The 17,773-nt window shown below is 41.2% G+C and overlaps 1 protein-coding gene across 2 annotated transcripts in view; it reads left to right on the forward strand.

Moving 5' to 3' along the window:
* STAG1 (stromal antigen 1) overlaps window positions 1-17,773 on the forward strand; it is a 154,151-nt gene that overhangs the window by 115,089 nt on the left and 21,289 nt on the right. For both annotated transcript variants that reach the window (XM_030954533.1, XM_030954534.1), the window contains exons 14-22: window positions 772-886; window positions 3,026-3,143; window positions 4,252-4,355; window positions 7,130-7,222; window positions 7,347-7,436; window positions 7,616-7,819; window positions 9,029-9,099; window positions 12,048-12,135; window positions 13,339-13,419. In XM_030954533.1, the coding sequence (XP_030810393.1) occupies window positions 772-886; window positions 3,026-3,143; window positions 4,252-4,355; window positions 7,130-7,222; window positions 7,347-7,436; window positions 7,616-7,819; window positions 9,029-9,099; window positions 12,048-12,135; window positions 13,339-13,419 (964 nt within the window). The remainder of the gene's footprint in view (window positions 1-771; window positions 887-3,025; window positions 3,144-4,251; window positions 4,356-7,129; window positions 7,223-7,346; window positions 7,437-7,615; window positions 7,820-9,028; window positions 9,100-12,047; window positions 12,136-13,338; window positions 13,420-17,773) is intronic.

Raw genomic sequence — 17,773 nt, forward strand, 5'->3', positions numbered from 1 at the left:
AAGATAAGCAGGGGGGATGAGGTAATGTTTTTAACTAAAATACAACATTTGTGTGTAACTTATCCTTCTCTTCAGTGAATTACAGCAGTGAAATCAGAATTCTGTGTTTCACATGTTAATCTGCTTTGTGATTTCACATAAAAGCCAGGAACAGCTTTCAGACTTCTCAAAGTAAAACAGTCATTGCTGTAACAGTAATACTGCCACATCTGAGGTCTCTTGGAAAATTTGAGCATTGAAAGGAGTTTGGGATGGGCCATGCATCAGGGAACCCAGTGCAGTGTGTGTCAATTACGTGTAAAACCCAAAATAATGGGTAGGAGCTGGTTTTATCTTTGATGCTGCTCCTGGTACCTGAGGTTGGCTGTTTGATGGATGTCAGGTTTGTTTGTACCATGTCCCAGCCAAAGTGATACAACCCCAGCTCTCAGTGCACTGGTGCTGCCTCCACTGCAAGACTGGATAAGTTATAAATGCATAACTGTACAAGTGATGCAAATACTTGAAGCTGTGCATAACCTTCAATGTAAATAGGTTTTGGAGAACTTTTTCCTTTGTGAAATTCTTCCAGCCTTGTGAACTGAAACACTGAAGACAAATTCATCTCTTCAGACAGGCAGAGGTTGTGGCCTCTTTCCATTGAAAGAAATAGCTTGAGATACTTGCACTGTTTTATGAACAAATTTACTATATCAAGAATGAATGTTCATCATATTCTCGCAGAAATGAGAATTGTTGTGATAGCCATGAGCTCCTTCTGCTTATTTTCAGGCTGTTCAGCAGACATGATCCCCAAGCTGAAGAGGCTCTAGCAAAGAGGAGGGGGCGAAATAGCCCAAATGGAAACCTTATTAGAATGTTGGTTCTTTTCTTTCTTGAAAGTGAGGTAAAAAAGTCATTTTTAACCTTTAAATGTTTAATAAAACCTGGAACTTAAGTAGTGATTTATCAACACACAGTAATAAATTGTCTTTCTTTTCCCTTTTATTTTATATTTTCAGAAATACCATAAGCCCTTTTCCCTGCCCCTCCATTTCCTTTTCCATTAAGGAAATTGATTTGAAGATCTTCATGGTTTAACTCCTGCATGTCCCCACTGTACTCACGCTGCATTGCTGATGCTGTGGTGGCTGCCAGGGTGCATTGCTGCACACAAATGGAAACGGGTCTTTGCTTACATAACCATGCAAGGAGAATACCTCTGGAGTTATTCTTTGTGGAGTAAAACAATTTGAATCAGGACAGGACAAAAATTACATAATATCTCCAATTCTGATTAGAATCATAGATGAACTCAGTGGGAAGGACCTGAGGGTCCTTAGCTCATATAATTCCTCAGGATTCTCCTTAGAGCAGAGTCAGCTGTGAGATGAGATGAGGTCTTCCAGGGCTTTATGCAGATGCATCTTGGAAACATTGGAGGATGAGGAAAACAAGCATAGATGTGGTGACATGAAGTGTTTGATAAACACACCCAGGATGGGATTGTGCCCATGATTTATAGAGACAGCATCTATGGGAAATTGTGTGGTACATGAAGTAACAGTAATAGAGATGGAGAATGGTGGTGGAGGGAGGAAAATTTCAGAAGATACTGTCAGGTACAGGATGTTCTTAAGATAGAGGGGGAAAGGTTCAAAATTATTAATTTGATTTGATAAATAAGCAGATTGAAAGAAAGGAATGACAGAAATGTTTCTCTAGAGAAGGGAGTGTAGTATATTTTGGGTAAAAAGCAAAAGTATAGATATTACAATTGGTTATTTTAATTGTTATGAAGCCTTGAACAAGAGATTTGACTGAGAATGAAAAGAAATACTCAGAGTTGCTGAGAAAGAAGGACAAAATTTTGGTACAGTGTTCTTGTTTTTTAGAAACACCTCATTAACCTACAAATTAATCTGTATGGACCTGTGTGGTCCTTCTGTCTGCCACCTGAATAGATTTTTAGTTCCAGCTTTTTTAAAACTTAGATTGTAAAGTTCATTGTGTTTTACAGTGTCTACCCCTTAGATGTGAGTGTGATTTGAGTTACTGAGCACTGACCTTTTTGGTCCTCCTGAGGAGAAAAGAGACTCTGCTCCACTCCCAAAGCCAAGATCAGCAACATTCCTCCCATGCTGCTCCCTGAGGGCCACTTCTCTCTCAGGGCCAGGTTTTGCTATTGCTTTTGAGAGAGTTGTTAGGAGCCAAGTAGAATATCCTGACTCCGATTTTAGTAAAGAGCTGGAGAATTGGGAGTTTGCATGTGGGTGGGATGGGTTAAAGCTGCAGCCTGGGGTGTATTCAAGGGAGTGAGCCTTGCCCAGCAGCAGTAACTCTGGGACATTTTGCCCAAAGCTGTCAGAAACAGAGCAGGAGAATGTACTGACACCTCCTTCTCTGCACTCAGGAATGTTTTCCAGCTAAGGAGTCAGTCCCTGGCAAGCACAAGCTGTGTGTTGTGCTTGTTACTTGTTGGTAGTAGTTAAAGTTAAGTTTAGAAAACAGCAGAAGCCTATGGGTTATTTTTCTCACTTTACAACAGTTGTGTTAATTCACATGAAAACATTTTTTGCAGTTGAAGTTAGTGTTAAATCTATAGCCTGTGAAATCACCAGGATTTTTGCTCCCTTTTTTTTGAGCACATAGCAGCATGTATGAAAACCAATTGCTTGTTCAAAACAAGTACATTACAACTCTTATGCCTTACCATCTCTCCTTTTTGTAATGCAGTGAGAAAGTGAGGGAAGGTAAGTTTACAGCTTCTGGGTCAAAACTCTGGGAAAGATTTTTCCCAAACAAGCAGCTTTGTGGAAAAGAAGCTCAGTTTGGTTTTATTTTGTTTCTGTTAAAATATAACCCCATTGCACTGTTGTCATTCACTTGGGAGAAAACCTTCCTGAATTAGTTTCAAACTGAATGTTCTTTCCAACTAACATAAGATATGTGCCCAGGACACATATCTGTGTCCACATGATTATGAAAGTTGAAGAACTGGTGCTTATACCAAGAGCTGTACTGATGATTGCTTTGGATTTTCTAGTTGCATGAACATGCAGCCTATTTGGTGGACAGCTTGTGGGAGAGCTCTCAAGAACTGCTGAAAGACTGGGAATGTATGACAGAATTGCTCTTGGAGGAGCCAGTCCAAGGAGAAGAAGGTATTGGCTTAACCTTTCCTTCCTTGATATTGCACAGTATTGCTAATTATTCCTTAAATAACTCTGCCACCCACAGTGAAACGTCTTTTTATGTTGTGGTTTGTTTGGAAAGCATATTTGAAGATTTTGGGTTAATCTGTTTTTAATGTACTTTCCTTCTAAAGCAGCAATTTGTACTCTATTTTTCTTTTTATTTGTTCTCTGGAGGTTTTTTTTTAATGAAGTGTGCTGCACTGTGGTTCCCTAATATTAAAGGGAGTTTACTCAAGTCTTAGCTTGATTTTGTGTGAATGTTTAAATAACAATTTCAATAAATTAAATAGCTAATACAATTTTGAATAAACAAGCACTTCAGGTGATGCTAGTTGATATGGGGTTTTTCCAGGTAATGTGAATGCTCAAGAGAAAAAATGAAGGGGATTCTTTCGCCATTAGTTTCAGATTTCCTTTTGCTGATAATAGACCTGGGAGCACAAAGTAGCCAGGGAGACTGGGGGCAAAGTGTCTTAAGGTTAATGAGTGTCATTCAGGATCCTTTTTAATTCCTCAGGATTCTCCTGCTTCAGGGGCCTTCACAGGGCTTAGGTGTTTGAAAAATCAATGTTTCTGGCAAGGTGTGCTCATCCTGTCCATGCTTCAAAGGCTGGCCTGTTGGTGTGCACCTGCTGCAGTGGGGATATTTATAGGGTAATTTTGTTAGGAAATTGGTTCTGCATAGCCTAGTGGTATTTGATCCTCCAAATGTGAGCCAAAGCACTTGCCAAAGAGCAGAGAATTTATGAGGAATTGACAGAGAATTGTCTGCCTCTGTTTCCCCTCTATGACTCCCTTATTTTGTAGATCTTCCTTATATTCCCCTTCATTGATCCTTTTCTCCAGCCTACATTTCTGTGGGCTGCTTTCACTTCTGCCGTGTCCATTTTGCAGGGATGCGAATGGCAAATCAAAGAGGCGGCGGGAAAGCCTCGATGAATGTGCCAGTGTGCCTTGTGTGTGGCGTTGTGTGCTCTGTGCTCCCCTGGTGCTGTGTGCTCCCCTGCTGTCCCACACTGTCCCCGTGGTGCTGCCTTGCCCCCAGTGATGCCTGTTGTCTCTGTTGTCCCCACAGCAATGTCAGACCGGCAGGAGAGCGCTCTGATCGAGCTGATGGTGTGCACCATCCGACAGGCTGCCGAGGCACATCCCCCCGTGGGCAGGGGCACCGGCAAGAGGGTGAGTGGGGCTGCGGCTGCCTGCTGTCACCAGAGCATGGAGGATATTTGTGACACCACTTCGGACGCTCCTGCAGTGGAGTTTTGTTAATTGGTGTTTGCTGTTTCATCTGAACACTTCTAAGAAAAATATTAGAAATTCTGTTTGTGGACATGTTTGATTTTGGGGTTTGCATGGCCAAGTTAAGCAATATAAATTTTCAGCATAAAAGTATTTTTTTATTATATTTTTGGATGTTCTTTTTATCATATCCCTGCCTTATATTTGTAATGTACCCACATCATCAGCCCCTAATGTTAAACCTATATTAGAGTGGAAAGTGTAGGAGCAGAGCAGGCTGCCTCTAGCTGTCTTCCATGAAAATGAATGTGCTGCTAATATGGACATAAAATTTGCAGAAAAGTCAACAGGATCTTCATCATGAGGGTGTTTAAGTACTGGAACAGGTACTGGGAGTTAGTGCACTTTCTGTGCTTGGTCATTTTGGAGACCTGACTGGACAAAGTCCTGATCCTTCCAATGTGACCCCTGGGCTGGCTGTGCTTTGAGCAGGAGGGGTGGGACTGGGATCATTCTGAATGTGTCTGTGCTTTTAGGCATCCATCCTCTTAGACCTCTTCCACTGAGTGCCCTAAAAATTTCAGAACTTCACATTCTGGCCAAATTGCCTCTTTAGTTTATTTTATAGGGACTGTTTGGGCACTAGTGGAAGGCCATTCCTAAGGCTGGACATGCAGTTTTAAACACTTCATTCTAAGTCACAAGGTCAGGGTAATAACAGGTTTTCAGCTGTATTTTCCATAAATACAACATCCATGTTCCAAAGCTGTCTAAGCATCTTAAACATATTCACCTGATTTTTGGTAGTCCCCATCTTATTTAGGATAGATGAAAGTGGAATAAACCCACGTGAACACATGGTTCTTCTTTTAGCATCCATTATAAATAATCATAACTAGTTTGTTAAAGCCACAGATTTAATAAAGATGAAATCTGGAGAGTCTTGGCATTCTCTATTGCTAAAATAATGCAGTTACTTAATTTCTGAATTTTTTATGTGCCAAAGCAGATTAGTCTCATGTCCAGAAACATCATCCCAGGAAAAGCTCCAAGAAGTCATCAGTTCAAACATGCTTTATGTACTTTAATTTATAAAGCGTGTTCTTAGGAATTCCTAATTTATTAAAACATTTCAGGATTAAGGAGGGAATCCATGAAAGCACTTACTGAAATTTACACAAGCATGTCTTATCTTATGTTACAAAAACTGTATTGTAAGCACAAGTTTTTTGTCTAAAGCTGCAAACCTTTCTAGCAGTCAAAGTGACCTTTAAATTAAAAAAAATTCTGTTTGGAGCACTAAATAATGTCATTATTAACTTTTGAGAAAGAGAAAATACCTGGAGAGATCTAGAGCTCAATTCACTGAAGTTCAGCAAATTGCTTAGTCTTAAGTTTTCAATGTCTGTATTTGGAGCTAAAGAAAACAGATCAGTAAAACAAATTCCACCTTCTGAAGGATGATCAAAAGAGCCTGGAAGTCATGCTGGGGACACAGATCAATTCTCAGTGCCAGGGAACAGCCATATTTGGTCCCCAGAACACGACTGGGCTGTCAGGGTTGGGATTCTGACCTGGTTTTGCACTGCTCTGAGCTTGGCTGGTGCTGCCCTGGTGGGTGTGCAGGGCCTGAGGCTGCTCTGGAGCCATCTCTGCACCTTGCACTGTGCAAGTGGTGTCCTGTCCTGGTTGCTGATCCATTCTCCCCCACTTCCACGGCTGTTTCGGGTTCCTGCTGGCACAGTGCCTGGCATCCAGGCACATGCCTTGTGTCCAGCTGTTCCTCCTCCCTCGCAGAGCCATGTAGAAGTGACACTTGGCTTTTGCTTCTTTTCACTTAGACCATGAGTTGTGGGATGGTAACTGCTGGGTTCTCTGCCTTGTCCCTGGAGATTCATCCTATCTCATGATCCCACCAACTTCTTCTCTGAGTTGAAAGGGAACAGATTTCTAATTAAGCTCTCACCTTCTTGTGAAATAGTTTCTCCTCTGACTTTACCTTGTAACCTTTACTGTGCAGTCTGGCTGATTGGCTACATGTGAATCATTAGCTAACTTGAGTATTTTATTATCATTGTTTGTTCTCAAAAGTATTAACTTCCTTCCTAAGCCAGGAAGCCAAATCTAAGCTTTGATAGAGCATGCTGGTTTGATTATTGTGTCTCTGTTCAAGGGGGTTTTGTTCTCACAGCATTAGTGCTTCAGTACCTCACTGTGAACTTGGATGTACGTTCTCACTGAGAATTCCATTCCATTTAGAGAGGAGGCCCTGAATCTGCTAATGAAAATCATTGTTACAGTGTGGTTTGGTTTTGGTTTTCTTAATTATACTTCAGTTTGCCCTGAGGTCTTACATTAACACTTGGTTTAATGTGTGAAAGCCAGAGTTCAGTGGAGTTGGAAGCAAGAGCAAAAATTCCACTGACTGGTATTATATTTGAATTTTAATCCTAAAAAGATGTTGATGTGTGGAGACACTGTCATACTGGGTGATACAGTATTTTCCTTTTCAATCACAGCTGCTTAGGACACACAGTCCTCTCTCTTTAATCACTCTTCAGCCCAAATGAGTTTTGAGTTTTTTATTCCCTCCTCATTTGATTTATTAAAAAATACACTTGCATGGGTTTTTGTTTGTAATACAATGTTTAGAAAGCTAATGAATGCTATATGCAGAAAATGTTTTTACTGTAGTTCTGTTTGATCACTTCCAGGTCTTGACAGCAAAAGAAAGAAAAACTCAGATAGATGACAGAAATAAATTGACTGAGCATTTCATTATTGCACTTCCCATGCTGCTATCAAAGGTACAGTTTTCAACAAAATAAATCTTTCACTGGGATTTACAGCTGTCTTTAAACTTTCTCATTCTGCAGTGCAGGAGTTTATTTTTACTTCCCTGTTGTTTGTTTTGTTGCCATGATGTTCCAGTATTCCGCTGATGCCGAGAAGGTTGCAAACCTCCTGCAAATCCCTCAGTACTTTGACCTGGAAATCTACAGCACAGGCAGAATGGAAAAGGTATTGTGCCTTGGCCAGGAGGTATGGCTGCTCTCAGGTGTGACCCCTGTTCAGCCCCACAGTGCTGTGCTTTTGTTTGGCACGTGAGCAGTGCAGCCTTGGGTGGGTGTTCTGGCAGCGGCTTTGCTCAATGTCATTGTCCCATTGAGGGAGAGCTGAAGTTCTTTTCTGCACTGCAGCATCTGGATGCCTTACTGAAGCAGATTAAGTTTGTTGTGGAAAAGCATGTGGAATCAGATGTTTTGGAAGCCTGCAGCAAAACCTACAGCATCCTCTGCAGTGAGGAATACACCATCCAAAACAGAGTTGACATAGCCCACAGCCAACTTATTGATGAATTTGTGGATCGATTCAACCATTCTGTCGAAGATCTACTGCAGGAGGTTTGTTTTCTTAAAATTGTTGAGCTGTCTAAAATATGGGAGGATAAGCTACAGAAAAACATTCTTGGCAAGCCATGAAATGACCCATCTGAAGATGTAGTGCAACAACAGCTATTTCGTAATTATTTGGAGCCACTTCTCCCTGTGGAAAGTCCCTTACGGTAGCCATTAAGCCTCCAAATCATTGGTGGTGTAAAACAAGACTTTGGGACAATCCTGCTTCTGAAAATTTAGTTGAGTATTAAAACAGTCCACTTAAGGAATTAAGTGGATGAATGGGTGAAAGATGATGAAAAATGCAGAGGAAGTTGTATTTACATTAATGTTTTTAGTGATTCCCGTAGTCCCAGATGCATATGTAGGCAGCAAAATCGAGATTGGATTATGCTTTGAATAGAAGAGAGGATTTAAGAAAATATGTATAATGTCATGTTAAAAGAGTCCTGGAAAGAGTAAAAGATACAGATCTGAAACAGGAAGAATGAGAACAGCAGCAAGGATTTAAAATTATGGCCTTTGTGATACTCTTTTTTAGGTGATACTTGTTTGAATAATTTATTTTAATAAGTCTATTTCATCATTTTAAAGACATTTTAAATTTTAAAAATTACATACTGCTGCTTAAGCAATTCTCTGGGCTGATAATGAGAGAAACACTGATTGACAATTGCATCTGAAGGTGGGAAGATGTTTTAATTGTTAGGTTTTTAGATGGAAAAGAAATTATCAAAGTGAGATGGAGAAGAATTGTTGCAAGTGGGTTTTTTATTTTAGAAAATTGCTGGAAAAATTAGGGTTGACAATACCTTATTTTCACTTGATTCACTAAGGGAATTTGCTGTTTAGTTTACACAGAATTCTAAAATTGTGTTGTAGCATGTTCATCAGCTAGTGATTAAAGCTGGTGGTTCAGTCCTTTTTGTAAAATAAGATAGAACTCAGATTTTGATCTTGGGAATGATTTCTATTGCTGAAAGATACCGGTTTGGATATTAAAACAGTGATAATGCTGAATATTGTCAGATGATCTTGCTTGTTTTTTAGTGCTGTGCAGTGGCTACTTAAATATTATGGAATCTACATAAAAGTCACTGGATTGGAGACAGTTTTTCATATCAGTATAAACTCCTAAGAAGCTGCTCCTGCCTGTGCAGTAATGTACTGGGCTGAATTGCTGGGCTCTCCTCATGGATTGCCTTTCCTTTGCAGGGAGAAGAAGCTGATGATGATGACATATACAATGTGCTCTCCACACTGAAGAGGTTGACATCTTTTCACAAGTAGGTGGTGCCTTCCCTCACAAATTTGTGATGTTAATTTTATCCTTTCAGTGAGTATCAGCAGTGTCAGGTGTGGGAAATTGAGAAAACACATGGCCTGAAATCTGAAGTGGAGATGGAGGAGTGACTGGTAGTGTTTGTCAGTAGAAGTGTTTGGGTTGATCTGGGTCCTTGCTCAGTTCGTGCCATGACCTTTGCAGATGGGATTTGCAAGTGGCACCCCCTCCCTTGCACCCAGCGCTCTTACAGCCATGAGTAAATTACTGCAGGTCCTGCTCCCCTACATGGCACAGCCAGGGCACAAGGGATATTGTGCTTTGGGCATCAGCTTAGGGAGCCTACAGGAAGCTGTTTCTCAATGCCTTTGAGCTACTTCTCCTAAAATTATAGAATTAGTTACTAGTAGCAATAATAATAGTTTACGGTGAGAGCCTGGAAGATGCATTTTCTTCCTGCAGTTGAATGTTGGCCAAATTTCCCTGTGTGGATTGCACAGAATCTCCCTCACCAGGCACAAATCAGCTTTTCAGGTTCCTGCTGCTCTCAGACCTATAGGCATCCTCAGCATGTGCAGAGCAACCTGGAGAACTTCACTGGAACTGTGAATTCTGGAGCGCAGCACAAAGGCCTGATCTTCCCTCTAACTGCAGGAAGCACTTGCTCCTGTCAGCATGAGAGAAAGCTGCATGTGCAGGTGGCAGAGAGCCACAAATCATTTCTTCCTTATCACAGTGTGGGAGTGATGCTAAATGAAACCTCATTAGAGAAATCAGACTGTATCAGTAGCACAACTGCTCAAAGCCCAAGGTACAGCTTCCCTCTCTTTGTGCATCTTGAAGAAGTGAAGCAGTTTGGTGAGTGGAAAGGTCACTTTTTGGAAAAGAAACTTTTCTAAGCTGTTTTATGCCACATTTGAGAAACACCATGAAACTGGTACCTTTACTTCACCTGCCTCTTGTCTGGCAAAAATGTGCTCCAGCAGACAGGGCTGTCCATAAGAATTAAAAGAAACCTTGGATGAAATACTGGAACTTGTTTTCTGAAATCCATGAAGAGTCTGACATGGAAGGAACTAAGGGAAAATTCTGTATTGTGTGAATTTTCTTCCTAAACCTCTGTGGAGAATTGTGTGGTGTCCAAGATGCCTTTCTAACTATGGCTAACTACGGTTTTGATGGCTAAGTAGCTCAAAAGAGATAAAGAGGTACCAGGATATGCCTAACTGTGATGTGGAGGCTCTGCTTTAAGGAAGTTTCAATTGAAAGGCCGTGTGTAAGTTGTACATCGTTAGAATTTTTCAGCTCTGGAAGCTGAAGAGCCCTTCCTGAGCTCAGCTGTGTAAGGCAGAGGGCAGGGAGCTGAGTGTCCCCAGCTGTGAGGACATGGCCCCTGTGCTGCCTGATGGGGAACTTCTGAACTGAAAAGGCAGGAATGAGACCGTTTTTCCTTTGATATTCTCTGTAGGATAATCGGTGCAGGTATCTGCCTCTGCACACCAAGGAGACTTTACTGCTTTAATTACAGTGCTGTAATTAAGGAAGTACCACTCTGCCTTGCTGGCAACCCTGTGATTTATGGAAGCAGCGTCTCTGTGCTAAATATCTTCAGTCAGAGGCAGCTCTCTGGCAGTCTCTAATTTATCTATGAAATATTTTATTTTAGTACCTCAAAGACCATCTAAGGCTGCAAAATATTTTTTACATTTTTACATTTTTAGTTCCAATATTTTTTTTTAAGTTTTTCTGTTCTTCTCTTCGTGGATTTGAACTGGAAGTTAACGTGCACCTTGGCTTTAGTGGCCCAGCCCTGGAGTGCACAGGGCACTCTGATGGTTGTTTTTCTAGGAAGCTCTTACCAGTGCCATTTTCCAGGGTTGTCTTGCTCCACCATGGGAGGTGTTTCATGGCAGAGCTTCCAAAAGGACCTGGGTATTGCCAGTACTGAGTTCAGCCTCTGTCCCTTTTGGAACTAGAGAGTTTTTCCTTCTGGCTGAGCAGGGCAGTTAATGGTTTGACCCAGGGCAGGTACAGGGGTGCGAGGAGTGAGCTTGGCTGGGTGATCCAGGTGCTGGGATGAGTCAGATGCAAGAGGCTGCTGCATCCAGTTGAGACTCCCAATTCAGTCTCAGTATCCCTCCTTCCAGGTGAGCACTTCCATCAGCAAGTTTCTGATTATTCTGAGCTGGCTTGCTCTTTTATAGACATATTATAAACTTAAAATTATCTCAGTTTATTTTCACTGCAGAAAAGTGTTTTAAACCTAAATTTACTTGCTGAGAGAATATTTTTGTCTTTCAGGCAACCTGATGTTTTTCAGTTTCTTCTGTATTTCTCACTTCTCTATTAACAAGCCATTTCATGATCTGTTGAGGTCTGTAAGGCTACAGCCTTACAGAGTATTTGTCCCTAATGTCATTTTTATTCCTCTCACTGATGAAATCAGGTTGGTGCAACTGAAATGGAACAGTGGGATGGCAGCCACCATCTCTATCTCATGTCCATGTGTTATCATATGGTCTCACTTCAGATATTCAGGGTATTTATATCTAGTGGTCATGTGTATTATTTTTTTCCAAATGAGACAGTAGAAAAATATGCAATTTCATTTTGCTTAAAGCCATTTTTATTCAGTAGATATTGATACAGCTTGGCTGTAATTTCTGCTGCAATGCCAGGGAAGGGTTTTCTGGAGTTCTGTCAATGTTTCCATTTCCAGCTATGCTTAAGTAGCCTTTATAGGTGTATGGTATGGAGAGAGTTTATGTGCTCCCTAAAAAAATCCCATGTAGTAAAACATTTTTCCTGTATTATCAGAAAGCCTGACTTGTGCTTTTAGCGTGGAGTGAGCTGCTGTGCAGCTGCTTGGTCAGCTGTGGAGAACACCAAAGCTCTCTGGGCTGGGGGTTCTGAAGAACACAATTAATCCCACTTGATTTTCTCTCGTTCCAGTGCTCATGATCTGACCAAATGGGATCTGTTCAGTAACTGCTACAGATTGCTGAGAACTGGAATTGAACACGGAGCTATGCCAGAACAGGTACCCTTAAGAGCACCTGCACTGCATCTGTAAAGTTGGGAGTAGCTGATATTCTGACTCTGAAAAGCAGTGCATCAATCCTGATGTTTACACTGAAACCCAGCATTGTAAGCCTTGGCTGCAGTTAGAATGATCACAAATGATTATTGTGCATTGAAGGTAAGATGAAGCTTAGGAAAACCAGGAAACTAGAACATCCTAGTGGAGTTCTTTTAGTGAGCACATCTTGGACTTTATTTCCTCAGAGTTGTTTTTGTTCTCATGGATGAGCACAGGAACCATCTCATGTATCTCCCAAGATTCCTGTTTAAACTGCAGAATTCCTACTTCAGCATTTAAATATTTTAAGTTTTGATTTGGTTTCAGTTAGAAGCCAGTTGTTAATTCTAACTCAGCTTCATTTAGAAAAAATAAATTCTCATTAAATTCTGAATAAGAATTTTGTAGAAAGGACCCTAAGAGGAGGCATTGCCATGCAGTGTGTGAAAGTCCTCTCTCTGCACTTGCTGCTTCATGGTGGAGTTGTTCTACTGGAGGGACAGGGCTGGCAGATAAAACCTGTCCCTGCAGCTGCCAGCCATCCTCAGTTCCTGGGTCTGACAGTGTGTGGCTCTCCAAATGCCTCCATAAGATTTTAGGGGAAAGGTCCTGAAATCTGAGCTCTGCTCAGTATTTCTTCCTGCAGGCCACCCTGAGGAGTTTGGCAGTTGTAGCACCTCCTCTGGATTTGAACTCTTCAGGAGACGCTGTGGATGCTTGTATATGACCCTGGTCTTCTCCATGGGACAAGTTGTATTTTCTCCCTTTTTTTAGCAAATGGTCTACATGCTCATTTGCCAGTTGAGCAGATTTCCATGCTGTTTAATAGTGAAGCCAGGTATAGAGATATTTCAACAGATGCTTTTGATCTGAGAGATGTAGGTGTTGGGTTGTACTTCTGTCACACTGTGACATCCCCTCCTGCTGTATCCCAGTGCAGATTTCTGGTGTTTCCCAACATTTACACCGTATTTTTTACCTCTAGTAGGCTGATTTCTTATTGCACCAAACCAACCAAGGGAAAACTTGATACCCTTGAAAATAAAAAGTGCTAAGAGCTGCTCCTGTCTTTTCAGCACAAAATGCCTGATAGATTTTCCATACACTTCCTGCTGTGCCTGCTGTTAGCAGCGTGCTGAGATTCTGTGTGTTCTTGTGTTACAGATCGTTGTCCAAGCACTGCAGTGTTCCCACTACTCCATTCTATGGCAGCTGGTGAAAATCACTGAGGGCTCCCCTTCCAAAGTAAGTGGCTACTTGATCAAACAGATTTTACTGACAGGACACAACTTACTTAGAAAGGTGTTACACCTGATTTCTTTGTAACTTCCGTTCTTGCCATCGTTTGTTGTCATTTATAACATATAAAATGTTGCTGTTCAGATTTGTTCTGCGTTTCAGGATCTATTTAACATCATGCATATGTCTAAGCAATGTAAATAGTTTTTATCAGGATTTTATAGCAGCTGATTATTATATTTTTATTGCTGAGGATAATTAACACACTTTATTGTGAGGGCTGCAGTTTGCATGGCTGATAAGGAATGTTGACATGAGCAGTTGTGAGCAATACTGTTGATCTGTAGACCACAGATAACTTAATCTTGGTGTGATAAGTTTCTTTGCTTACTCTCGAATTACAGCCTTTATGTTGCAATAGAAGTGGCAGGGCACTGGAAGTAAGAATTGCTAATAAAAAGCAAATGCACACAAAGTATGGTCAGGACAAGGTGACATGTGACTTTTCCAGGACCTTTTCTTAGCTCTTTTCTCAGTCAGAGGCCAGCATCCTGTTTTTTCAGAGCTTATTCAAAAGTAATACATCAAATTAAAATGACATGAAAACAGAAGTGATAATTGTACTTCTCCATCAGCATCAAAAAGGTAAAGATGTTATATTGAAGTGCTACAAGACCTCCAAAGGGTCACTCCAGAATGACCATGCCAAATAGAAGTCAGTTTGGCTTTGCCCCATGAAAATCGTAATTACTGTCACCTAGAGAACTCTTAGCAATTTCTTGTTTGGGGTTCCACCCCAGCCTCTACAAAATGAGTTTTGTGCATGCTTAGTTCCAGGGAAGTCCAGCATTAGTGGCCTGCAGCTCTTCAGAGAGGCAGCAGCCTCAGCTGAGGGCAAAGAGACAACTACAGACCTGCTGTGGCTGGAGCATTTTGCTATCAAACTTTCCTCTCTAGTTTGTTCACTGTGAAAATAGATCTGATCTGCACTGTATCTGGTATTTCATCCATTGGGAAATCATTTTGCCCATAGCTGGTTTATAAGTCATTATTTAGGCTTAGAAATTGGTAGACATTAAAGGGCACCTTTGTCTACCTGAACTTGTAAGGTTTAGGTAGACAAAGGCATTAACAGAAGCATCTCAGAATTAAAAACATTTATTTCATGGGTATTTTTGAAGTATTCAGCCTTTTACAGCAACATTTCTGGCACAGTAGTTTAATATGTAGGTCCATGAAGGTTTCTAGGGCTACTTTGCTGTTTCTAGAATGATCTCAGGGCAGAGAGGGGTGATGATGTGCAGCTTCACGTGGCATCTTTAGTAGACCAATGAATATAGCTGCCAGAAGTAGAGAGTCTTTTGGACTCACAAGCCTTTCAGGTTTGAGATAAAAACAGATTACAAAGTAAAAGACCAGCTGAAAGCAATTGCTTGGTTTCTATTTAGATACAAATCAGGTAAACTCTGACAGGGGAGGAAAAGGAGGGGTGAGAGCAGGGAGGGGAGAGCCAGTAACAGAGTTAGGAGGAGAATTAGTGGGGAAGGAAGGAAGTTAAAGATGAAAATGGAGAGAAGAGAATTTATAATATGTCATAAAACTAATCTTAAGTCTTTGTTTTTCTATATCCCATAGATTTATGAATTTTTGTTCTCAGGCTCATGTTTCAAAGATAATCTTTTAGCTTTCCCTTGAACAGTCAGACTGAGAGGTCAGAGATGGAGGAATTGATTTGTAAGAAATGTTCATCTGCTGCCAGCTGGGTCATTTGTGTGACCTCATGCTGGCAGTGGTAGCTGCTCTGTTTCACCTCATGAGGTCCCATTTCAGCAGTCAATGCACAGGATGAACCTATAGGAGCATTTTGGAGTTGTAAGTATAGGAATAAAAGATGGAAACAAGTACAAGTATCTTGGCAAGTTTTACATTTGTTGTTTCATGTGTACTTTGCATCCATCAGGTGCACCTTTTATTGCAGGGAGTTTGCAGGTGGGATGGGGAATTCTGGCAAGGTTTCCTTCAAAGTGATTTCTTTGGCTACAGTTCAGAATTGCTTGGTAATTTTTGTATCTTGTATTGATTCTGTAGTGGAGTCTTACTTGACAACCATAGGCATACCTTGGAGCATAGTCATTTTGGAATGAAGTTATTTTTTGTCTGGTGTTCAAATGGCTTCCAAAATACATCTCTGTCCTGAAAGAGCTGCCCTTGTTTAGGAACTGTCCTGGGCATTATGGCCAAGCCAGGACACATTAATTGCTGTGTGAGGGGTACCTCATGTTCCAGCTGTTGGGCATGTTCTGGATCATGGCTCCCTACCTGATCCAGCTGTTTTGGATTGGAGCCTCCATGTGTGGCAGGGAAAAACTCAATGCTTGTGGTTTAAATCTAATTAGGATCAAATCAGCTCATTGATTTATTAACAGCACATAATTGACCTACAGCCAGTGCCACACAGCTCCAGGATAACTATCAGCTCTACAGAATACAGAATCAGAATATTGGACATTTCTAAAATATTAATGAACACCTACAAATTCCAAACTTGCCTTCCAGCTAGTCACAGGTTACTGAAGTCTCCTCCCCAGGTTACACACAAAGAGCTCTTGTTTCTCCAGGCTGTTACCAGGGGATGAAATGCCCCTCACTGTTCAATATCATGTATAAATAGAGCCAAAGGGAGTATCTTTGATACATTTTTATCAGCATAAAAATGAATCAAAGACATTTTAGCAGAAGGATGATAATTAATGATTATTTGAAGTATTAAGAAAGTCCAAATTCTCTGCCCAACAACAAAGATTTTACCAGTTTAAATACAGCAGAGAGTTGGGGCAGAGTTATTTTGAAACACTTCTTCAAGCTAGCCTGTGGAGAGAAGGGTGTCCTGTGGAGTCATCTTGGTGTCTAAAATCTGAAAGGAAAAATTGATCACTGAAAGGAAGGCTGCAGCAGGTATGAATGAAATGTGTAAACTTTGAAATCTCCACAGTCTGATGTTGTAACCTTTGGTCTCCCTCTGTCCATATTCAGTGGAGGCTGAGGCTGTGGGGCTGTTTGTGCAAACTGGTGCTCTTTGGGGTAACCAGCACTGTACTAGGGGGAGAAAGCTCATCCTCCATAGCTTGTGGAGCAGCCTGTTGTAGCCTGGAGGAAAACTCCTCAGGTGGAAAGGGGTTTGAGGGTGATTCTGAGGGAAACTGGTAATTTCTCCCCTGGGGTTCTCTCTGTCAGTCTGGGGGAGCAGGTACAGTCCTGAGGCAGGAGACTTGGGGATTAGAGCAGACATTTGTTTCCACCTGGATTTCTTCAGCCATGTCCCAGGTGCCCAGGACATTGTACTGTGCACTGTGTGTGTATGTACTGAGAAGGAAATACTTGCAGAACAATAGAGTTCTAAAACTTAGAACAGTAAAAATAAAGCATGACTCAAGCAAACATTGAGAGGCAAGACAGAGGTCAGCCAGTTGTGAGTGAGCAGCAGCCAGAGTAGCCAAATGCTTGGCTATGAGAGTGTGATTAGTGGGCAGAGGACTTAGGAGACCTGATTTAAAAAGGGGTTTCAAGAACAATGTGGTGACTTGGTGACTTTTCATATTTATATGGGCATGATGACAGAAGGCACAAAAAGCTAAAGGGAAGAAAAAAGTCACAAGGTACAAAAGGTTGGACCATTTTCCACAGTTGGAGTGGAAGCTAAGGGTTCTTCAACCCTGTGAAGTTGAAGTTAATACTGCAAATAATAAATACTTTAGAGGAAAAGCAGTGAGCATACAGGGAGAAGAGGATGGGGTTTGGGTGATGAACATAGCAAAAGCACAGCATTTTAAAATTACTTCAATGGAAAAAACAAGCTTTAATTTAAAGCTAGAAAGTACGTGAAGAATTGTAGACATGAGTCTTTTGAGCACCTGGTTTGGGTTTGGGTGGTGGCAGAGACTCCAGTCCTTGCTCTCAGCAGCTCGTTCTTGTTCCTGCCATGGAGCTGTTCAATTGCAGAGTTGTGACCCTATGGTTTTGCCTAACAGCCAACAGAATGATTAAATGGTTTCATATCAGCTTTTCTGCTGAAGGCAGATCAGGTAATCACACCTCAAGAGCCTGGGCTGTGCACTCCAGAATGCTCAAAGACTTGGAAATCTAATTCTGTTTTTTTCTTCTCATTTTCTCTGTTGAAAAAAATCCCTACTCTTCAGTAGTCTGGGGATTTCTCCAAGCTCAGAAAAGTTCCAGATGGCTCCACTGCACTGTTCAGCTGGGCTTTCTCCTGCTGTCTGTGACTTTGCAATATGAATCTCTATCATGCTATCTGTCAGGAGAGAGGGTAATAAATACCATGTACCTGCTTGTTAGTTACTTT

Source organism: Camarhynchus parvulus, chromosome 9 (assembly GCF_901933205.1).
Source record: "Camarhynchus parvulus chromosome 9, STF_HiC, whole genome shotgun sequence".
In the NCBI taxonomy this organism is placed as follows: Eukaryota; Metazoa; Chordata; class Aves; order Passeriformes; family Thraupidae; genus Camarhynchus; species Camarhynchus parvulus.